Below are 24,860 nucleotides of genomic sequence, written 5' to 3'. Positions count from 1 at the left end.
GATCTTTCTAGGGATGGGGTCGTGACAGGGCTGTGGATGAAAGCGGAATGGGTCTTAAAGCGGTATTATTCCCTCTTCCTTGCTCTCTCCTCTCCACTTGCGATCTCTGGGTGCCTGGCAGGAGAAATTGGACATCGAAGCCCGTGGGGGCCCGAGGGCATCCCACCTGTCCAGCCCCGCCTCCTCCGGAGCTTGGGGCCACCCAGGGCTTTAGGCCTGCCTGAGAGCCAGTCCTGACCCCGCCGGGCCGTCCAATCGCCTCTTGCGGATTTCCCTCCGCTGGCGCGCGGCGGCGCCGGCGCGTGGGGGCTCGCGCGCGGGCTCGGGCGGCGCGAGCCCCCGCGCGCCGGGGAGCGGCGCATGCGCGGGCATCCTGCGAGCCCGCTGAGGCGAGCCGAACCGCGGCGGCGCCGGGAGCCTAGCAGCGAAGCTGTGAGGGACGAAGCGGCGGCGCGAGAGCGGCGGGGACGGACAGGTGGCGAGCCCTCACCCGCGCCGACCAGGACTGCCGGGCCGCCTGCGGAGCCTCACGGTCCGGACGTGGCGGCGGCGGCATCCCGGACGGCCTGTGAGGGATGCGCCGCCCACTGCCCCGCGCCGCCTGACCTCCCCCGCCTCGGCTCGCGGTGCGCCACAGCCGGGCCCGCGGCCGTCCACGCCGCGCTGTCGCCCGGTCGCCGCGCCCGCGGGGCCGCGCCCGGCCAGGCCATGTGGACCCCCACAGAGGAAGAGAAATACGGCGTAGGTAGGTGAGGCTCAGGCCTGGTCGCGGCGGGGGTTCGGGGGACGCGCCCCTGTTCTCGGCCTCGTGCGGGCCCCGCCTCGACTCGCGCCCGCGCGCCCCCCGCCACGGCCCGCAGGCTGCGCGGCCTCGGCGCGAGGTGTGCGCGGGGTGGGGGCGGCGCGGGCGCGAGGCGCGGGGGTGGGAGCGGGTCTCTAGGCGCGCGGAGGGCGGCAGGGGGCGCTGGCAGCGCAGCCTCGGCAGGTGCGGCCGGCGGGAGGGGCGGGCAGGGCCCCGGCGGCCGCCCGAGGCTTCTGGTGCGGGGCACGGGGCAGTTTTACCCAAGAAGCCAATTTCTGAGAATCTGTTTTCTCTGCTCTCGAACCTCAGTTTTAATGAGTTTCTGACCCTGAGTTGATGAGCCGGATGACTGTTTATTTTTGGACTCAACCTTAAGGGAAAAAAAAAGGGATAAAATACGTTGACATCATTTTCTCTATTCAGAATTTTGCAGACATTTGACTGGAAATGTTTGATCCGTTTTACTTTGTTTTGCCTTCAATATTAGAAAGAGTAATTACGTTACAATAGGAAGTGTTCTTGCACATGCCCCAGTGTTTAGTGTATATTATAGTCATGGTTTTGTTAGGAAACAGATGAATCTGTTTTTAGATGAGACCGTTATTCCTCTTAAAATCCCCTTTAAAAAATCTGTTACAAGTGTTAAACTCCAGAAGCTAAATAATTCTTACAGTGTTGAATTATTTTGAAAAGAATATTCAATAATTTAAGGGCTTGAACATTAGTTTTACAGTGTGTTTTGTGGTGATTATGCAAGAGAGTTCAGCCACATTGCATTATTGTAAGTCACCTGTCATCTTATTTAGTTAGATCGAAAAATGAGTGTACAGGTTTCCCCCCCTGAAGTTTTAATGGAAAATTTTAGATAGTGAAATCTGTCTGAACGTCGACTTTTGTTTCCCATATTTTCTGCAGCTCAATGAAGGTTTAGTTCACAGTTAACTACAAAGTAACTTTTTAACTGTCAGTTGTAACAAACGTCTAGGAATCCCATCAGGCAAATTATGTAGAAATTGAATTATTTAAATTTAAGGACCTGCAGAGAGATCTGTGCTGGTAGAAAATCTTGTTTTGAAAGGCAACTTTCTCAAGTTTTTAATCTGTTATGCTCTAAGGGCACAATGGGACTTCCCTGGTGGCTCAGTGGTAAAGAATCTACCTGCCAGTGTGGGAGACATGGGTTTGAAACCTGGGTCAGGAAGATTCCCTGGAGAAGAAAATGGCAACTGACACCGCTATTCTTGCTTGGGTAATCCCACGGACAGAGGAGCCTGGTGGGTTACAGTTCATGGGGTCGCAAGAGTCAGACCCAATTTAGCAACTAAATGACAAGTGCACGTTGATACAGGCTAGGATGGAAGTGTTGAAAGGAGCCCTAGTGCTAGAGTCTATTGAGATGGGATTGGGAAATGATGTGAAAGCTAGGATTCACCTCTGGGAACGTTTTATCCTTTCTCTTGGAGCATTCCCTAAATACTAAATATATTCTGTGACATGAAGAGTTGGTGGTGTATCTTTCCCATAATTTGCTCTCAGACCTGCTTAATTAGAAAAACAAATAATTGATGTGAAAGTGATCAACTGTCCACTGGCAGCTAAGTAGTAATTTCTTTCCTTCTGGTAGGAACCTCTGAGTAGCAGAGTTGGCAGATTTCTGAGTCCTGGATTCTCTTTACAGGTGTTGTGGGCAAGTTATTTAACATCATTTTCTTCTTCTTTTTTTTTTTAAACATCATTTTCTTAATGTGTAAGTTGGGGATAATATTTACCTACAGGATTGTGAAAACCAAATGAGAGCCTACCAAGTGCTTAATAAATGTTAATTTCTTCTTTTCCCCTTAGTACAGTACTTAGAGTAATAACTGCCCTAGGCATATCCTCTGGTGTGTGGGTTCTGAGATGGAGACAGTGCAAGGTCATCAAGATAGGCATATGTGAATCTCAAAGCACTATGATTTGGTGTGTGATTTACTCAGGAAGATGGGAGGAAATTTCTGCATTTCTGGGACTGTGCGTTTAGCTTTAGAAAAATTTTTCCCTGTGGAGGGGCACAGCATTGGGCACAGGATAGGACTTAAATGCTTCTTAAATGAGAGAGACAGTTATTCTGAAGACATTAGCAATTGTAATTTTGTGTAGTTTATTTGTCCTTTCTGCCAAAGAAACTCCCTTCCTATTTCTCTCATAGCTTTCTTCTACTATCTCTTACTCAGCTGTGGTCTGAAAGTTCCTGTGTGAATTGTTCAAAACCCAGAATACATTTTTTTTCATAGGCATATTAGGGTTACACTTCTTTGCCGTTTCATAAAAGCCAGTTCAGTCTATAAAGTAGCCTAAACATTATATTTATAGTGAGAAAAACAGTCAATTAAAAATGGGAGTGTTAGCTGCATTGTTTAATTGCTAGCCTGAAAATCTGTTATCATTAATTCCTATGAGAAAATGTTTTGCATTTCAACTTTGATTTTTACGAGCAGATTGGCGCACACATTTCTATCTCTGCTTGCTAATCCACAATTCTTAAAGCAAGGAGGGAGAACTTAGACATTCTTCCCACCAATCTGGATAAGTTGCTTAGATGTTGGTGAGGAAAGGAGTCCTCTGTTGCAGCAGGGCCGAGGAGTCTCTCCCACTGCAGCTGTTCATCTGTATTTGACCTCGATAAGATTTTTGAGATTCTGTAGCAATACCTTAATGCCTTTAAAATCTTTTATGATATACAAATTCTGTACAGGTTGTGACATTTTCAAATTATTTGATTTATTCACTAGGGGCTAAGTGATGTCTGAATTTCTCTTTTCCATTGTAATGTTCTGTGATTGAGTTTAGAGGGAGGGGCGGACACTACTCTTTTTTTTTCCCCCCACGAGAGTTAAAGATGTTTATCAGTTTTCACAATAAATAGCCAGACAAAAATGATCATTACAGTTACAAATAATTACATGCAGTTTGGGGGGTTAAGTAGAGTCATGTGGCAAGTGGAAGTGCATACATGCATATGTTTTCATCTGCCCAGTCTATGTCTTTTGGTTGGTGCATTTAAGTTTGGTGCATTTACAGTTAAGGTAATTATCCATATGTATGATCCTATTACCGTTTTCTTAATTGTTTTGAGTTTATTTTGTGTAGGTCTTTTCCTTCTCTTGTGTTTCCTACCAAGAGAAGTTTCTTTATCATTTATTGTGAAGGTCATTTGGTGGTGTTGAATTCTCATAACTCTTGCTTGTCTGGGAAGCTTTTGGTTTCTCCGTCAAAGCTGAATGAGAGTCTTGCTGGGTAGAGTATTCTTGGCTGTAGTTTCTTCCCTTTCATCACTTTAAGTATATTGTGCCATTCCCTTCTGGCTTGCAGAAGAAACTACCCTTTTTTGAAGATCAGTGATGGGCTGGTCAGTGCTGGGGGTGACAGTCCTAAGGTTGTTTTCATTATACAGATGATGAAACTGGATCTCAGAGATTGTTAGTCCTTTTTGTCCTTCAGCAGTTGAATATTCCTGTTAATTTTCTTCTGGTAAGTGGGTAATGTTTTGTCATATACTTGACCTTTTACTGCCATTCTCTAGTATTACAAGGAGCTGTTCTTTACTGAACCCTTGTAACCTGTGTTCTGACTCCTTAGGTCTCTCTCTCCCTTTTAGAGATTCTCTGCTTTCCAGTTCTGTTGCCATAAATAACTTGGAAAGCCTTGCATCTTTCCATTCTTAATTTTACCTTTTCAAGAAGCTTCGTATTCTAAAGTGCATTAGGTGAGAAAAAAATCCAACCATTTTTGTGAAACACCTGTCTTTTCCCATGTTGATTGCACCCAAACTACCAAGTATAGAAACCAAAGAGCAAGCAAATACTTTTCTCACCCTTTAACAGCAGCAGCAGCAGTAAACACCACCAATAGATGAAATGAGAGTTTGTAATTAAACTCCTAGAATAGAATAGCAGGTTTGAGTATATGTGTTTTAGTTTGGCCACTAAGTGGAAGCTACATCATAAGTCGTCTTTTTTATTCTACTGCATGAGGTAAATTTTGTAATGATTTAAGAGTGATTACTGCTTATTCTTTTTTAATCCCCACTTAGCAGTCTATGAAAAAAAATTTCCTCATTACTGACCAGAATACCACTATTTTAGTTTTGGGATGTCATAATTATTTCTTATTTAAAAACAATGCATATTTTCTGCCTGATTTTTACCTGATTTCCTTCTGGTTTGATTTTCCCCAGATAGAAGAAAAAAATAAACTTAAAAAAAGCCCTGATTTTTAAAAGAAATTTAACTTCTAATAAGCCTGTGCTGTAGAGGCATGTGAAGGTAGGAAGGGACTAGGTCTATGAAACCAGATCGAAAGAACCAGTGTTCCCAGAATCTCACTAAGTCTGCTGTTAAATGGACACAACTCTGAAACAGTGGGCCGGCATGGGCTCTTCGGTTACTTGCCTTGTCAGGGAATCCTGTCCTTTGAAGCCTCTGAAAGGGCCCCGTACCTCTCAGAGGTAAAGCATCCATCAGAGGTAGAGAAGATGTCACATACCCAGGACTTAATTTTGTTCTGGAAAGTGGGGATGTGCTTGATGTTTTATGGTCAGGGGTTTAGTGTTTACAGGGAAACTTCCATGTCATGATCCTGCTTGAGCCTGACACCATAATATCACCTGTCCCCACTTTTTTTTAAACAGATGAGAAAGAAACTTTAGCAGAAAGAAATCAAGTGACTGACTAAAGATACTTAAGCCAATGAAGTGCCGATTTGAGATTTGAACCTAGGACTTTGGGATTCTGATCCACAGCTGCTTTTGTTATACCATGTTATCTCTGAAAAGAATTTGTCAGCAGTGTGTGTCTCTGGCTCAAAAAATAAAGGCTTCCAAACTTAAATTGGATAGTTATATTTAAGAACATTTATTTCTATACTAGGCATTTTTATAAGACTGCATAGTATTTATTGTTCTGCTTCTGGATATAATGATTTGCATTGCTGATGGGAACAGATTCAAGGCTTGACAATTCAGAAGGCAGGTTTTTAACAGCCCTGAGGAGTATGTTGGGTACTATTACCCTCCTTTTTTAAAAACTTTTTATTTTATATTGGAGCACAGTTAATTAACAATGTTGTGTTAGTTTCAGGTGTACAACAAAGTGATTGAGTTGTACATACTTTTTCAAATTCTTTCCCCCATTAGATTGTTACAGAATATTGAGTACAGTTCCCTATGCTCTAAGTAGGTCCTTGTTGGGTTATCCATTTTAAGAATAGCAGTGTGTTTAAAAATACATGTCAATCTCAAACTTCCCGACTATCCCTCCGCATCACCTCCCCCTGCCAACCATAAGTTCCTTCTCTTAAGTCTGTGAGTCTGTTTTTGTTTTGTAAATAAGTTCATTTGTATCATTTTTTAAGACTCTCCATATAAATGATATCATATGATATTTTTCTTTCTCTGTCTGTCTGACTTCACTCAGTATGACAATCTCTAGGTCCATCCATATTGCTGCAGATGGAATGATTTTATTCTTTTTAATGGCCAAGTAATATTCCATTGTATGTATGCATCACATCCTTTTATCCATTCTTCTGTCAGTGAACATTTAAGTTGTTTCCATATCTTGGCTTTTGTAAACAGTGCTTGCAGTGAAGGTTGGGATGCGTTTATCTTTTCAGACCATATTTTTCTCTGGGTATATGCCCAGGAGTAACTATTGTCTTCTTTTTAAAGAGGCATTTTTAGTAGAGAAGAAAATCGTTGATTTCAGCAAATGTTTATTGAGTGCCTCCTTAAATCAAGATGGCTTTGTTTTGATCTGCCATTCTGTAAGCAGGAAATAATCAGCAGGAAATTATCAACATTTTAACAGAAAAGTCAATATGGAATAATATTTTATAGACTATACAAATGTTATGGCTAATTTTATCATGCAGTGTTATGAGAGAATGTGCTTTAGAAATAAAAAGCTTAATTGTAAATGACACCGTTTTCTGTCATTTTTAGACACATTCTGAAGCATGATGTCTCAAAAGAATGGTCATTGAAGTTGAAAGTACTTTTTATTCATACCATACTTTTACACTGGTGCTGAATTTCAGTTTTTAATGGTTTGTATTATGAATCTTTTTTGAATTATTGCATCTTTATTCTTGATGAGAAGAATGATCTGAGTTTATTCGCAGTGTGTAAGCATTATTGGATATGCTATATTAGGACTTTAATTGCAATGTTATACTTTTACTATAATGAACAAATCTGTTTATTATGATTATGCTTTAAAGACTCTTACATAGCCCCTCTTGACAGATTTTGTATAGAAAAGCAAGATTTTTTTTTTCCACATAAAGGTTCTGGGAACTTTAAAATTTTTTTCAGAAGTACATTGCCAAATTATTTTAGCTGTGGCCCAAGTATGTGAGTTGACTTGCTATATCACACATTAGGACATTCTAGTAAAAATAATGACTACGTTGGGAACTGTCATTCAGAAACTTTCTGTTTTTCCACTTATCTACAATAGGAGTAAAACCCCAACCTCCTGTTTCCATCTGTTTCTCCCTCTCTTTTCAGAACTCATTCATGAGCTGTTGTCGATTGATGAATGAGAACAAAAATTGATGGAAGAATTACTGTATGATAAATGAAGAACTTTATATTACAGACTTAGTATCGTACTTTGACTTTTCTTCAAATACATCTCATGACAGTGCCCTCACCACTTTTTGAGATGGCCCATTTTATTGTTAGCTGTGATGAGAACATTCTTCCTTGTTGAATAGACTCCTTGTAATTTCTTATAAGTTTGTGTTCTGTGTCTACGTATAAATAACTTCTGTCTTAGCCCTTCAGTTATTCATAAAATTTTAGAATTGTGAGGCATCTTAAAGATGATCTGGTTTAAGGCTCCAGGGATGGTGAATAAGACCAGTGGCTAAGTGTTTGCTGTGTGCCTAGCACTTGCATGTTACGGCTCAGATTTGATTTTTCAGCTGCATTTGCTGACTTGCTTGTACTTTACACTTTAGCCAAACTGAACTTTCCCCAAGTTCTTCTGTCTGGACTTAATTATACCATTGCTGCCATGTGCCGGTACAATCTGTGCCACCTATTAAACCCTTCTTGTTAATTGCTGCTTCATGTCTTTGTTCATTTTATTTTATTTATTTATTTTTTTGGGGGTGCATGTATCTTTTTGTTTTTTTCTTTCTTTTTTTTAAATTTTATTTTATTTTAAAACTTTACAAAATTGTATTAGTTTTGCCAAATATCAAAATGAATCCGCCACAGGTATACATGTGTTCCCCATCCTGAACCCTCCTCCCTCCTCCCTCCCCATACCATCCCTCTGGGTCGTCCCAGTGCACTAGCGTTTTACATGCGGTACCTCCTCCCAACCCCATCTTCGTCTCAGATTCTTTCCTATCTGTTAAGGCTGTGTCGTATATTACTGTCTTTGTACATCTTTTTCTAGACCCTTGACCATACCCCTGTCTTTCTCCAACCAGGTAGATTTTATTCAAGTTCTGTGATACTTCATATCTTATAGTGATATATTTAATTGATCCTCTTCCATAAGATTAATGTCCTTCTAACTTTTGACTATGATCTATAATAAACACATTTAAAATATTACCTCTTATGTGTATATGTTTACACTATACACACACATGAAAAAGTTAGAAGTTTCATGATATAGTACTTTGTAGAGTGTACTCTGGTGTTTCTGTTCGTTTCTACTTCCATTAAAAAACATGGGTGGCAACTCAGTTGATATTGTGACCCATGTTTAAAAACTCTGCTTTAGGCTGTAAACTCTTTTTTTTTTTTTTTTTAATTTTATTTTATTTTTAAACTTTACATAACTGTATTAGTTTTGCCAAATATCAATAGGCTGTAAACTCTTAAAAGTAGGGATTGTGCTGGGACTTCTGGCAGTCCATTGGTTAAGACTCTGTGCTTCCAGTGCATTTCATGGGGCACGGGTTTGACCCCTGGTCGGGACTCTTAAGAGCTAGCCTGGTGTGGTTAAAAAAAAAAAAAGAGAGAGATTATGGCTTATTTACAATTGACTCTTGAATAATGCAGGGGATTGGGGGCAACCTCTCATACAGTCAAAAATCTGTGTTCTATTTCTGTCTCAAGGACAAAGGAGTTGGTAAATGACTCACCCTAGGGCAAGAAGCTGAAACAATTTGAATAGAATCAGAACTTCAACCGTGGTTCCTTTGATTCCACATATTGTGATCTCTAATTAAATACAAATTTTCCCACACATTTAGTTGATTTAGAGATCTGTAAAATGAAAATACAAGTACTGTATTTACTGAAAAAATTCGCATATAAATGGACCTGTACAGTTTAAGCCCGTGTGTCACAGGGGTAACTGTTTCTTTGTGTTCTTGACAGATATTACTCAGTTCCAGGCATGTAGAAGGTTTCATACACATATTTCTAGGATTGAATTGGATGTTTTTTGTTAATGTGGTATAAAACCTGATATTTGGAGACTTTTCATCTGCCATTTCACACTAATTACTCATATTGGTTTCATAACAGCTAAGTTCTAGATTTTATTTCATATGAACTGAAGTCAAGCTAGATCTCTTGCATCCTGAATGTGTGCTATTGATAATAGACATGAATGTAAAACTTTAGTTTCATTTAAAAAAGATTTTACATTTATTTTCGTTACATTTCATTGAGGGAGAGCGTATTTGGCTCCTCATGTTGGTCCTAAGTTGAGGAGTAGGTTCCCTGTATTTGGCTTATTAGTACAACTTGTCAAGTCTTTTGTAGCTTGGGTTTGTCATCCCACCTGTTATTTCCTTGAACTTTTTTACCTGTGCAACTGATAAACCTGCTTTTTGACCTTTTCCAAGTGAGCTGATAAAAATGTTGAACAGAATAGGGAAAAAAAAATTTATTACCTAGAGTGAAGTGTCCAGTTTATAAAGGAGTAGATTCTGCTTTGTTGTGTTTTGAGTGCATATTATTTGGGTGACTTACGGAACATTTCTTGACAGTGCCAGCCGTGCCTGTGCCACCTGTGAACCTGAGAGTGTTTGGGGTTGGGTGGGCTCCTGGCCAGAGTGGGGTTTATGGCCTTGGAGGAAGGGTGCTGCTATGAGGTCTGTGTGGCCTTTCTTTTCAGTGTGGGAAATGACGAAGATACATTAGCATTAAAAAGACCCGAAGTCTGTTTCCATCTTCATGAACTGGAGGAAGGGAGGCACCAAGCCTTTCTTAAGTTTGTTTCTGTTTTCTTTCCACATCGCCGACACCTTAGATACGCTGGACAACTCACCCTTTTCCAGACAAACCTAACACTTTGCTACCTTTGTCACTTTGCTCAGTTCTTATAATATGACAAGAATGCAGCGACTACCTTTCTCTGCCTGAGGAATGCCACCTTAAAAAACTGAAATGTCACCTCTTCTTTGATGCCTTCCCCAGCTCTGCCCAGTAATAAGCACTGCTTTTTGCTCCTGCAGCAGTTGGTACCAACCTCTAGTTATGGCACTTATCCCTTTAGATCATGCTTAATTGCATCTCTTTGCCTTGAGGGATTGAGCTTCTCAAGGACAAGGAATTTTGTCTTCACGTTTTGTAACCCCAGGACCTAGCACATAGTGAGGGATCAATAAATGCTTAATTAGGAGTCCAATTTAGTGAAGAGTTTTATTTTGCTTTGTTGATCCTGATAGTATTTTAAAAGTCAGGCTGTAAGTCTAATAATATTTACTATTAGAAATTTGTGACATGAATACAATTTTTTTTTTTTTCTCAGCTTTTCTCTTTCTTGAACTTATTAGGAAGGCTTACTGCCTGTGGCTGAGTTTAGATGACTGATTTTTGGGTGGAAGCCTGTAGGATTCCAGTGTGAATCCATCTCACCTAGAGTTTCACAGTTATCATGGCAGTGATTCAGAAAACTTGTAGCAGATAATTGGGATGCAGTTTGAACTAACTGCAACAATATGTCTTTCATCTGACACCTTTGGGGAAGCTGTGTTTTAGATGAATGACTTTTCCTGAAAACTAAAGGTTAAACCTTTAAAAATACCAAGAAAAGATTTTTGCTGGAGTTTACTATAAATAATATGTTTTGTTCTGCCCTGTATTGTGAATTCAATATGTTGAATACATTTGAGGTTTTTCTTTTTTGTATAACATTTCTGCTCTGATTACATAAGATACAGGTTCATTATAGATATGTCAGTAAATACAGAAAAATACACAAAAAAGAAAATAAGGGTGATATCTTATTTTTAAGATACGATTTATTTTCAGACATAACCCCTCAAAACATGCTGGAATATCTTTCCAGTCTTTTTTTCTGATGCAGCCATTTAAAATAAATTTAGGACTGTACTGTTTATATTGTCATAGAAGTCTTTTATTTTTTAAAGCACAAGTAATTTATTTTTTGGCCAGGCTGCATGGCATGTGGAATCTTAGTTCCATGACCAGGGATCGAACCCATGCCTGCTGTAGTGGAAGTGCAGAGTCTTAACCACCAAGGAAGTCCCAACAGTTTTTGTTTTAAATCTGTTCTACTACAAACCTTTTCTTATAACTGGAATGTCATTGTTTTAATGACTGCTATTCCATCAGGCATTGTATTAGGTACTGTGATTTATCTAATCTTCTTCTGAGCAGTTGGTTGTTAGAAATTAACTATCCCCAGGACAGTAAGAGTACTTGCTTTTCTGCATTCTCAAAAGTATGGGGCATCATTTTCTCCACAGATTTGTATCTTCAGAAATTTCAAAGTTGATACAGCCTTGGAGGAATAAATTCTGAAGCATTACAAAAATAGTGTCCTGTACTACCATTTCAACTTCTTTGGCATCAATTGTTTAACTGGATTTTCTGACTATTGGATGTTGTTAACGCAAACAAGTCATTATAACAATAATACAGTGATGCTTGTTTGCTTTCTTACTGAAATCCCAAGGAAAATCATGAATTCCAGTCAGTGGTTCTCTCGTTTGTTTATTACTTTTCTCATCTGGCTGTGATGCTTTCTGGGAATTTGGGGGTGGTGGTGGTGGTGGGAATATAGACTTCCCAGGTGGCGCTCAGATCAGATCAGATCAGATCAGATCAGTCGCTCAGTCGTGTCCGACTCTTTGCGACCCCATGAATCGCAGCATGCCAGGCCTCCCTGTCCATCACCAACTGCCGGAGTTCACTGAGACTCACGTCCACTGAGTCAGTGATGCCATCCAGCCATCTCATCCTCTTGTCCCCTTCTCCTCCTGCCCCCAATCTCTCCCAGCATCAGAGTCTTTTCCAATGAGTCAACTCTTTGCATGAGGTGGCCAAAGTACTGGAGTTTCAGCTTTAGCATCATTCCTTCCAAAGAAATCCCAGGGCTGAGCTCCTTCAGAATGGACTGGTTGGATCTCCTTGTAGTCCAAGGGACTCTCAAGAGTCTTCTCCAACATCACAGTTCAAAAGCATCAATTCTTCAGTGCTCAGCCTTCTTCACAGTCCAGCTCTCACATCCATACATGACCACAAGTAAAACCATAGCCTTGACTAGACGAACCTTTGTTGGCAAAGTAATGTCTCTGCTTTTGAATATGCTATCTAGGTTGGTCATAACTTTCCTTCCAAGGAGTAAGCGTCTTTTAATTTCATGGCTGCAGTCACCATCTGTAGTGATTTTGGAGCCCAGAAAAATAAAGTCTGACACTGTTTCCACTGTTTCGCCATCTATTTCCCATGAAGTGGTGGGACCGGATGCCATGATCTTCATTTTCTGAATGTTGAGCTTTAAGCCAACTTTTTCACTCTCCACTTTCACTTTCATCAAGAGGCTCTTTAGTTCCTCTTCACTTTCTGCCATAAGGGTGGTGTCATCTGCATATCTGAGGTTATTGATATTTCTCCCGGCAATCTTGATTCCAGCTTGTGCTTCTTCCAGCCCAGCGTTTCTCATGATATACTCTGCATAGAAGTTAAATAAGCAGGGTGACAATATACAGCTTTGACGTACTCCTTTTCCTATTTGGAACCAGTTTGTTGTTCCATGTCCAGTTCTAACTGTTGCTTCCTGACCTGCATACAGATTTCTCAAGAGGCAGGTCAGGTGGTCTGGTATTCCCATCTCTTTCAGAATTTTCCACAGTTTATAGTGATCCACACAGTCAAAGGCTTTGGCATAGTCAATAAAGCAGAAATAGATGTGTTTCTGGAACTCTCTTGCTTTTTCCATGATCCATCGGATGTTGGCAATTTGATCTCTGGTTCCTCTGCCTTTTCTAAAACCAGCTTGAACATCAGGAAGTTCACGGTTCACATATTGCTGAAGCCTGGCTTGGAGAATTTTGAGCATTACTTTACTAGTGTGAGATGAGTGCAATTGTGCGGTAGTTTGAGCATTCTTTGGCACTGCCTTTCTTTGGGATTGGAATGAAAACTGACCTTTTCCAGTCCTGTGGCCACTGCTGAGTTTTCCAAATTTGCAGGTGGTGCTAGTGGTAAAGAATCCACTTGTCAGTGCAGGAGATGCAAGGGCATGGTTTTGGTCCCTGGGTCAGCAAGATCCCCTGGAGTAGGAAATGGCAACCCACTCCAGTATTCTTGCCTGGAAAATTCCATGGACAGAGGAGCCTGGCAGACTGCAGTCCATCGGGTCACAAAGAGTTGAACATGACCGAGCATGCACGGAGAGGAACAGACGAGGGTGAATTGAGGATGTGTGAGACTCCATCAGCTTGGTATCAGTGACTTGAAATAATAGTTTTGTTTTGATATTCTTTCTAACTCTCTTCATTTCTGTTCTCTGTAGCTACTTCAAGTATTATTCTTTATCTTTCCCTATTTGCCAGCCACTCTGCCCTTTACTTCTTTCCCTAGTTATGCATTTTCAAGCTAAATCTGAATTGAACTTGTGCATGGAAAACTGGGTAATCAACTCTGTGAAAGACAGAAGTGGCCCCTTTGCTTTCCTTTGGAGATTTAGTGCCTTTATGAAAACCTTAGGCCTGTTAAAAGAACTAACTCATGGCCAAGGCTGCGCTCCATAGGAAGACCTGACTTTGGAACAGAGGCAGTGATCTGGGAGTGATACAGCCTAATGCAGATTTGGTCTGTGCAGGGGGCAGTTTCCCCTCTGGATGGCTGCATGTAGGTAAGACATCTGGTACTGTGATAGCCATCTTGTTATCATGAGGAAAACCAGGAAGGAGGAGGAGTTGTTTATTGTTATTATTTTTTATTGGTGTATAGTTGCTCTACACTGATGTGCCAGTTTCTGCTGTACAGCAAAGTGAATCAGCCATATGTGTACACATATCCCCTGTTTTTTGAATTTCCCTCCCACTTAGGTCATCACAGAGTACCAAGTAGAGCTCCCTGTGCTATGCAGTAAGTTCTCATTCGTTGTTTTATACATAGTAGTGTATGTAAGACGGTTCCAGTCTCCTGGTTACCCATTCTTTATTGATGGACTCTTGGGTTGTTTCTTTTACTGTTGTGAATAATGCTGTAATGAACATTTGGCATGCAAGTACCTGTTTGACTACCTGTTTTTAAATTCTTTGGAATTACTTAGCGTTTGGTAATTCTATGTTTAGTTTTTTTGAGGAACCACCCATACTATTTTCTGTATTGCCTGTACCATTTTTACTTTCCCATCAGCAATGCACAAGGATTCCAGTCTCTTTACATCCTTGCTAATGCTTGTTATTTTTTTTAAAAAAGCTTTTTATAAACGGCTATCCAAATGGGTGTGAAGTGGTATTTCACTGTGGTTTTGATTTGCATTTTCCCTAATAATTAGTGAAGTCGAGCATCTTTTCATGTGTTTATTGGCCATTTGTGTATTGTTTTTGGAGAAATGTCTACTCAGTACTTTGCCCATTTAAAACATTTTTATTTTTAGCTGTGCTGGTTCTGTGTTGCTGTGCATGAACTTTCTCTAGTTGTGGCAGGCAGTGGATTCTCATCACAGTGGCTTCTCATGTGGAGCACAAACTCCAGGTGTTCGGGCTTCAGTAGTTGTGGCACATGGGCTTAGTTGTCCAACGGCAAGTGGGGTTTCCCCAGACCAGGGATCAAACGTGTGTCCCTTGCATTGGCAGGTGAATTCTTAACCACTGGACCATCAAAGAAGCCCCTAGAGTGGTTCTTAAATATACTTTAACTTCGGGATGTTTTTTCTGGATAGTCCCTAATTGTTCACTTCATAGAGAGTATGTAGTTTAAAATAAACTCCAACATTGAGAGAAAGGAACTCATGCAATTATTGTAGACTGGTGAAAGCCTTTCAAACGTATTTAAATGAAGGTATAAGTTGATAGACATTATTAAACAATTCAGCTCTGAAAATAGAGTTTGAAATTATTTTCAGTTGTGATTAGAAGGTGGAGGATAAAGATGATACTGAGATTACATGTTACAGGGATTGGCAAGATGGTATCAACTATAGTTTGTTGCAGAAACCACAAAAGGGAAAAGAAAGTTAAACTTTGTTTCTTGACAGAAGTAGAGGAGGAGGTTTCCTGAGGTAATGAAAAACAGGTAGTAACATGAAATTCAAAATACAAGTCAAACTGGAAAGTGAAGATACTTCAAATGGATTCTTTTATTGATTTAGTAGACATTTACAGAAGATCTGGTATGTACTAGGCTCTGGGACACAAAGAATCAGATGCAACTGAGCGACTGAACTGAACTTAACTGAGGTTCTGGGGAACAATGAAGGAAGACTATACAGATCTACCTACTTTCAAGACCTTTAATCTAGATGATTGTGAATATTAGATTAAGGAAGTTTTATGAAATTAGTAGTTAAAACAATGCAAGTAGACAAGAATTTTTAGCTAATAATTATATATTTGGAACTTTAGATCTAGAAGGGACCATAATGTAACACAGTGTTCTTATTTTTCAGATGGCATCACCAAGGTCAGAGGGATTTGGTAACTTACTCAAAGTCATACAGTTTGGCTATTTGGGTCTTGAATTCAGACACTGATCCCCTAAAAAGTCTTAAAAAAAACCCCCAAAAACTATATCATTGAATCTTATGTAAAACCACTGGAAGATAGGAATTAGTCTAGAAATATTTATTGAATACCTGGTATTTGTCTTTCTCTTTTGGACTTTGTTTAGTATGGTAATTTCTAGGTTCATCCATATAGCTGCAAATGGCATTATTTTACTCTTTATGGCCGAGCAATATTCCATTGTATATATGTACCACATCTTCTGTATCCATCCGTCTGTCGGTGGACACTGAGATTGTTCCCACGTCTTGGCTGTTGTGAATAGTGCTGCTGTGGACATAGGGGTGCATGTATCTTTTTACATTATGGTTTTGTCTGGATCTATGCCCAGAAGTGAGATTGCTGGATCATACGGTAATTCTATTTTTAGTTTTCCGAGAAACCTCCATACTGTTTTCCACGGGGATTCTTTCAATTATAATTATTAGAAATCCATCTCAAACTGAAGCAGAAAGGAGAATTTACTGGTTCATATAACTAAAAAAGGCGTGAATGGATCTGACCTCAGAAGACTGGGATCAGGGCCTCAACATATCAGGATATCTGTGTTGCCATTTTACATTTTGGTATATGCCTATGTGTTGAATTATTTTTTGCAGTCATTAACTTCAAAAAATTTACTGTTTTCACTTTGGGGACCATAGCTCCTGGCAGCTCTGGGGTTACATCTTTACACTGCATGATGGGATAGGAAAGAGTTAGTTCCTGTTGGGAAGATTCAGGGAGTGAATGGCGTGGCCCAGTCTACTTTACATGCCTACTTGGAGGCGGTGGAGAGGGTCTGACTGGTAGCCCCACTGAAATCATATAGAGTGGGACAATTTCTGTAAAACATGAGAGTTAGGCATGCTGGGCATACAGAACAGTAAAGTGAGAGGGCTCCTTGATGCACATATACACGAAGCTACAATTAAGGTCAGTCATGTGATAGAAGTAGAATGTGCCAGAGGACCTCAGGGCCTGGAGGATTCATTTCCAAGAGTGCAAAAACAGTCTTGATGAGTGGAGAGGATTTTTGTTAGTGGAAAGGAAGCAGGGGAGAGGATCCAGGCAGTAGGAAACAGTGACGTATGAAAGGGAGGCTCGTGCAAGGTTATGTGCTGGAGACTTGTTCTGCAGAACAGTGACTAGATCACGTCTTCTGTCGTTGGGAGGAGACTGAGAGGGCAGGTTTGGTCAAGAGTGTCAAGGGCCTTGGATGCAAGGAGGAATATGGCTTTTATTCTGTGGGCAGTAGGGAGCCAATGAAACATTTTAATCAAGGGAAAAAGCAATTTTAGGAATGGAAATGGAGGAGCATAAGAGTGATTTTAGATTCAGGAGAGAGAGAGAAAAGAGTAATATAATTTATTTTCACAGGAACTAGGTACTACTGTTCCTCACATGGAAAATCTATAAGGATTGTGAACAAATCACTTAACTACCTTCTATTTTCCTCTTCAGTAAAATAAAATAAATACACTGTACTAATCTTTACTAACTCTAGATGAGAGTTTATGTATAGTTTCAGTAAGAAAATATTGTGTTGTAGTAGGCATTATTGCTTTATAAATGACTTACTAACTTTGATACATATGAGAGTATTTTTCCCTGTGGTATTTGGAGATTGTAAGTTGGAAATAGATTATTGATTGAGGAAATGATCTTTACATTTTTATTAGCTCATAAAGTAAATGGAACTAATACCTTGGGTTGCATTTTCTTTTAAATTCTTTATTTTAATTAGGTAAATGACAGAAACAGGTTCTAAAACTGAAGTATGGTGCTACATGTTAATATTTTTTTCTTCTAATCATATATATATATTTTTTTAATTACTGAGAATTCTCAAGCTGCCTTTGTAACTGAGGTTTTTGATACCTGTGCTCTAAATCAGTGTGTGCACTGCTTGTGCTCCTGAGTCTCAAATTCTTGGAGAGAAAGCTTTAACTCCTTTGTCTGCACTTGTGTGCATGCTCAGTAGCTCAGTCGTATCCGACTCTTTGGGACCCTATGGACTGTAACCTGCCGGGCTTCTCTGTCCATGGGATTCCCCAGGCCAGAATACTGGAGTGGGTTGCCATGCCCTCCTTCGGGGCATCTTCCCTACCCAGGAATCGAACTCATGTCTCCTGCATTGTAGGTGGATTCTTTACCACTGACACACTGGGGAAGGCCCCCTCTGTTTATGCTGCTACTAAGTCGCTTCAGTCGTGTCCCACTCTGTGCGACCCCAGAGACGGCAGCCCACCAGGCTCCCCCATTCCTGGGGTTCTCCAGGCAAGAACACTGGAGTAGATTGCCATTTCCTTCTCCAATGCATGAAAGTGAAAAGTGAAAGTGAAGTCACTCAGTCGTGTCTGACTCTTAGCGACCCCATGGACTGCAGCCCACCAGGCTCCTCCGTCCATGGGATTTTCCAGGCAAGAGTACTGGAGCGGGGTGCCATTGCCTTCTCTGTGTATATCTCTCCCTAATAATTCACTGTCTCTTTGACCAGGATGGGAGACTGACCCCTTGCTGTCCTCTTCCATCTGTCCTTCATCCCTCTACTCTTACCTTCCCTATTTATCACTCTGCAAGCCACCTTTTAAAATCTTTATTCTTCTCCTGTCTCACCAGACATTACCAGCTCTCTTCCCCACCTCATGACTTAATTTTGTTTGGGACTCAGTTGAGATATCTAGCTTATGTCTTATATTAAAACATGTTCACCCTCTTAAAATTTTCTCTTTGCCTGTAGTGTTTTTGAAGCACATTTTAAGAAGATGGTCTTTAATTTGAAGTACTCTTAGCTAGAAATACAAAAAGATCACCCAATAGTTCTTACTTTGTAAGTAGCTGGTTTTCACTTAAAAGTAGAGACTCACTTGCTTAATTTGCTTTACATGGCAGCTACTTTATAGGCTGTGTATGTTAAACTTTAAGAATTACTTGTTGATAATTTTTATGAGATAAAATGGATAAATTTCCTGCTCAAAGAATTTTTTTTGTAGAATAAAATTTAGTGTGTTGTTAAAAAATTAAAAATAAAAGGGAAGACTCAGAATTCTCTTCTGATGGCTAGTGTTTGTACTAAAAGATTTAGCAATGATGGTTTCTTTTATTTCAAGTAGAAGAAAATACATTTTAGTGTTGATCCTATGATATTTTTGTATTACTAGAATTATACTGAAAAGAGTATGACTTTAAAGACATTGTAGAATGCCTTTACATGGATGCAGTGTGCTTATACATGGTATTGGCAAATACAGTGTACATAATTTTTAAAAATCCATACAGCTTATAAAAAACTATAGAAAGTAGTACTCTTAAAGCCTCTTAACTCAATTCCCCCAAGTGTATCCCCACTTCTCTCCTCACCCAGCCCAGGTAACTGCCATAAATGTTTTGATATTACACACTCTTTCTGTGTATATTCAGTTCAGTTCAGTTGCTCAATTGTGTCTGACTCTTTGCCACCCCATGGACTTCAGCACGCCAGGCTTCCCTGTCCATCACCAACTTCCAGAGCCCACTCAAACTCATGTCCATCGCGTCGATGATGCCATCCAACCATCTCATCCTCTTTGGTCCCCTTCTCTTCCCTCCTTCAATCTTTCCCAGCATCGGGGTCTTTTCCAATGAGTCGGTTCTTTCCATCAGGTGGCCAAAGTATTGGAGTTTCAGCTTCAGCATCAGTCCTTCCAGTGAATATTCAGGACTGATTTCCATTAGGATGGATTGATTGGATCTGTTTGCAGTCCAAGGGACTCTCAAGAGTCTTCTCCAACACCACAGTTCAAAAGCATCAATTCTTTGGCGCTCAGCTTTCTTTATAGTCCAACTTTCAGATCCATACATGACTACTGGAAAAATCATAGCTTTGACTAGATGGACCTTTGTTGGTAAAGTAATGTCTCTGATTTTTAATATGCTGTCTGTCTAGGTTGGTCATAGCTTTCCTTCCGAGGAGTAAGCATCTTTTAATTTCATGACTACAGTCACCATCTGCAATGATTTTGGAGTCCCCCAAAATAAAGTCTGTCACTGTTTCCCCATCTATTTGCCATGAAGTGATGGGACCAGATGCCATAATCTTAGTTTTCTGAATGTTGAGTGAAAAAGCCAACTTTTTCTCCCTCCTCTTTCACTTTCATTAAGAGGCTTTTTAGTTCCTCTGCACTTTCTGCCATAAGGGTGGTGTCATTTGCATTGAGGTTATTGATATTTCTCCCAGCAATCTTGATTCCAGCTTGTGCTTCATCCAGCCTGGCATTCACATGATGTACTCTGATGTAAGTTAAATAAGCAGGGTGACAATATATGTATACAATATATATATGTATGTATATACTTTAAAAAGTAAATAGCAGAATAATAATTTCAAACACTTACATAGTACTTTGTACCAGGTACTATTCTGAGTACTTAACATGTATTAATTATGTTATTATTGTTTAGTCACTAAGTCATGTCTGACTCCTTTGTGACCCATGGACTACAGTCTGCCAGGCTCCTTTGTCCATGGTATTCTCCAGGCAGGAATACTGGAGTGGGCTGCCATTACCTCCTCTGGGCTCCCATTTCCTCCTTCAGATTCCTCTGACCCAGGAATCGAACCCGTGTTTCCTGTGTCTTCTGCATTGGCTGGTGGATTCTTTACCACCGAGCCACTTGGGAAGCCCCGTTCTGTATGATACTATACAGTAAACTACACAAAAGCATAACCACTTGTAGAGTATGCACACACGTGACGATGTACGCCAGATGTGAACTAACTTACATAGTTGGACATGCAAATGCACATTTGCATCTTTGAAGGTTCGCAACTTGAATGTCCATATATAGGGAACATAATATATTTTCTGTTGATTCATATGATCCTTATTCCAGTACCATACACTATTTTGATTACTGTACTTTTGTAGTAAGTTTTGAAGGTTGAAAATGAGAGTTGTCCAACTTTGTGAAAATTGTTTTGGATATTTGGGTCTCTTGAAATTCCATATGAATTTTAGGATGTGTTTTTCTATCTTGGGGATTGTGATAGAGATTCCATTGACTCTGTGGACTACCTTAGGTAGTAGTGTCATCTTAATATCAATTCTACCAATCCATGAACACGGGGTGTCTTTATACTTAATAAGATCTTTAATTTCTCTTAGCAGTGTTTTGTAGTTTTCAGTACCTCTTGGATTAAATTTATTCCTAAGTGTCTTGTTATTTTTGGTACTACTGTATATGGAGTTGATACAGCTGCTGGCTGTTTTATTGAGTTTTCCATCTCTTTCTTTTTTCCGTGCAGTGTTTTGTTAAAGAAACTGCATTTTTTGGTCTCATGATCTGAATCTTGCTAATCATATTTCTGTGAATTCATTTAATATGCTCCTTATTCCCAGTATTTCCTCTAAGTTGACATTTCTGTAAGCATCACCATAGTCAGGTTTGAGTTTTATTTTATGATTTCTTCATGTGGCACTTTGTTTAGTAGTTATATAATTTCTTGTCTCCTCTTTTCATGATGTTAGAGCTACCAGTGATCATTTCCTATACCCATCCATTTATTGGGAGTCACCAAATGGATATATTCTACCTTTGCCATCACTTCTCTGTTGTCTAGAGTATTTTTATAGAGAAACTTCTCGTCAACTATGTGGGTGTACTGAGGTCTAGTTTGTGTTAGAAAAGCGTGTTTTCTTTTTTTTTTTTTTCTGTTCTGTTTTTTCCGCTGTTTTGTGAATTTTCATAGTAGTAAATTGATTCCCTAGCAACCTTTGAAAAGTGACCAATAAGCTTTTTGGGGAATCATCAGTCTTATTACTTATGAATGTAAATATATTGATATACTATCCTTTTAGTGAGTAGTGGAACTCTCCTGGTGCTGAAAGTTCTTTTGACCTGACCATAGTAGTTTAGCTGTTAATCATAGCTTCCTTGATTTTTAGTTTGATAAGGTATTCCACGCTTACGTTAAGCATTTTCTGTCCTAAACTTGGCTTTTTCCCAAGGGGCCCTGGTTCCTTTTAGTGGGAAATAGTATATTTAGAAATGACAATTTTAGTGCTAGAGATTTGTCATTATTTGTAGGCCTCATCCGGAACTGTGCATTACTACATTGTCTTTACTTCATAAATCTTACATCTGCATTTTCTATACATTAAAAGGAAATTCCTAAATAATTACTTACCTGATTATTCTCCAGTATTCACACAACAGTCGTAGAATAGCACTACTAATCACTATATCCACAATATGATTAGTGAAAGCAGACTAAGATTTTTTTGAAGTTTTTTTTAAATCCTTAGAATATGTTCCATTAGGGATATATTGTCAAATTGCTTTCTTCTGACACATTATTTGGAAAAGTTCCTCTCTTTCTGGTTATGCCACTAACTTGGCTATACATCCGTGTGTGTGCTCAGCGGCTTCAGTCATGTCCAGCTCTTCGTGACCCTGTGGACTGTAGCTCGCCAGGCTCCTCTGTCCATGGGATTCTCCGGGCAAGAATACTGGAGTGAATTGCCATGTCCTCCTCCAGGGGGTCCTCCAGACCCAGGGATTGAACCTGAGTCTCCTGCATCTCTTCCATTGGCAGGCAGGTTCTTTACCTCTGCGCCACCTGGGAAATCCACATCCTTCATTGGAGGGATGCAGCTGCACCCCAGACCCCTGCAGGAATAAACATCCCAATCTCACCAATCCTCCAGCACCTGACAGTGTTCTCCACCCGCTTTACCCAACCAGCCATGGGGCAGGGAGGAGGCTGTTGATGCTGCCTGTGAGAACAGGCTCCCCTGGGGCATAGAGTGCGGGGGAGGAGGACAGAGAGTGGATCTCGGGGCAAACAGGTCTTATAGCACCATATGGTGGAGAAGGCAATGGCACCCCACTCCAGTACTCCTGCCTGGAAAATCCCATGAATGGAGGAGCCTGGAAGGCTGCAGTCCATGGGGTCGCTGAGGGTCGGACACGACTGAGTGACTTCACTTTCACTTTTCACTTTCCTGCATTGGAGAAGGAAATGGCAACCCACTCCAGTGTTCTTGCCTGGAGAATCCCAGGGATGGGAGAGCCTGCTGGGCTGTCGTCTATGGGGTCGCACAGAGTCGGACACGACTGTAGTGACTTAGCAGCACCATATGGATGGTGCATTTTTTTCCTCTCATCTCACACTCCTTATCCCACTACCACCAATGAAATGATAAATTCTTTGTAGGCAGAATTTATTTTATCTTTCTTTAAAAAATTTTTTTTAAATTTCATATTGGAGTATAGTTGATAAAAAATGTTGTGCTAGTTTCAGGTGTACAGCAAAGTGATTTAGTTATGTATGAATGTGTATCTGTTCTTTTTCAAATTCTTGAAGCTCGCAGTGACCAGTGACATGTGATATACCTGACAGATATAGAGAAGAATAGAGTGAAACCATCTATAATAACAGGTTTATTCTTTGTGATATTCCTGCAAATAGACTATATAGGCCTGAAAACAGTCCCATGATTAGAGAGAGAAAGCTCTACTTTTATTTCAAGCCTTTTGCTTTTCTAGCGAATATAATTGTTTTCTTTTCTATTTATACATTAATTTGAAAAATCACTTGAAAGCCAGTCTTGAATGAAGATAGTTATTAAAATGGGAAGTTTACATAGGTTCTCTAAATATGCACAAAACACCCAGTTTCCAACAATGGAAGCTTGTTCATAATTTTAATGTTCCTGTCAATTAATGACAAAGGTTAAGAAGACAGGAGTACTGAATGCTCTGGAGATTGAAATAATAGCAAGGATCTCGATAAAGAATTTGTTAAGGAGTGGATGATGTGATGATGTTAATTTCTTAAGTGCTAATTCGATTTTTAATTTTACTGTAAGATATGGCTCAGAGATAGCACACTTTTGACCTTAGGAAAGCTGTCTTATTGTTAGTTATGTAGATGCCTGCAAGGAGTTACAGGGGTTTACATATTTGAAAAATGAATTAAAAGAGAGAGCATATATTTAAGAAAATTTAGTGCCTAATTTCAGTGACACAGACCCTATATCAGTATTTAAAAATCCTAATTGACATATTTATCTTTGGTTTTCTAGTGATATGCAGCTTTCGAGGATCTGTTCCCCAAGGGTTGGTCTTAGAAATAGGAGAAACAGTCCAGATTCTTGAAAAGTGTGAGGGTAAGTATGGACCTATAAATTATAAGACACAAATAGTGATCATTTTTGGCAGTATTATATATGTTTATTTTGTAGTACTGGTTATAAGCAATCTTTTTGAAGCCATGATTAATCATATTATGATACACTGCTATAAAATAATTCCTGATCTCTGTTCAGCACAACTGATGAGTAATTTTGGCTCTAATTTAATAACAACAATGAAATAACTATTGTTGGCTGTCAGAACATGTTTTTTATATACTATGTCAAGTAATTATTTTTAATTTCGTACAATCAAATAGATAATATTTTACTCCTGATTATCTGCATTTGAATAGAATTTAATTATAATCAGTTCATTTGTATGTTTCTATCTGATTGGCTGGACATGATCAGTCATAATTAAAACAAGGCAGTATATAAGCTCAAATGAAGTTTGACTTGGCCGTCTTCTGTGACGTTTTTGTGTATTTTTGCTATAATATTTATGCATTATTGAAAAATATCACATTCTAAAAGATTATGCACTGTAGTCAACAAAATATATGGGAAAAATACAGTTATGGAGATATCACACAAAATCAGAGCATTGACAAAAACAAAATTGATGTCAAAATCAATATTCCAAAGTTGATAGCAGTTCAGCAGGACTAGAAACCACCTCAAATTATTTGGAAATTTTGGAAATATTGGAGTGGAAATGTTGCTAGCTGAGCATGGAGATAGTACAGATGGAAGTGGAGCTCTGATATAATTTACCATTCAGATGGGTATGGAGGTAAGTGCAACTTACTATGACCCTGAAACTGTGTAAGTTTGGTAGTGTACTTTTCTGGAAAGGGAGCTCTAGTGCAGGACTCATTTTAATAATTTTCTTAAAATAGTAGTTTAAATCAAAACGACTTCATGATAAAAAAAACTCTTAGCAAAATAAGAGTATAAGGGAA

General features: G+C 39.6%; 1 protein-coding gene across 9 annotated transcripts in view; it reads left to right on the top strand.

The window, feature by feature from the left end:
• Nucleotides 1-323: 323 nt before the first annotated feature.
• Nucleotides 324-24,860, top strand: part of DOCK3 (dedicator of cytokinesis 3) — a 289,619-nt gene continuing 265,082 nt past the window's right edge. For all 9 annotated transcript variants that reach the window (XM_025271944.3, XM_025271942.3, XM_025271937.3 and 6 more), the window contains exons 1-2: nt 324-745; nt 23,848-23,931. In XM_025271944.3, coding sequence (XP_025127729.2) covers nt 361-745; nt 23,848-23,931 — 469 coding nt within the window. In that variant the 5' untranslated portion in view covers nt 324-360. The remainder of the gene's footprint in view (nt 746-23,847; nt 23,932-24,860) is intronic.

The sequence above is a fragment of the Bubalus bubalis genome, chromosome 21 (genome assembly GCF_019923935.1).
Source record: "Bubalus bubalis isolate 160015118507 breed Murrah chromosome 21, NDDB_SH_1, whole genome shotgun sequence".
Taxonomy (NCBI): domain Eukaryota; kingdom Metazoa; phylum Chordata; class Mammalia; order Artiodactyla; family Bovidae; genus Bubalus; species Bubalus bubalis.
Note: the sequence above shows the minus strand (reverse complement) of the source record. Positions and strands in the feature narration are given on the sequence as shown.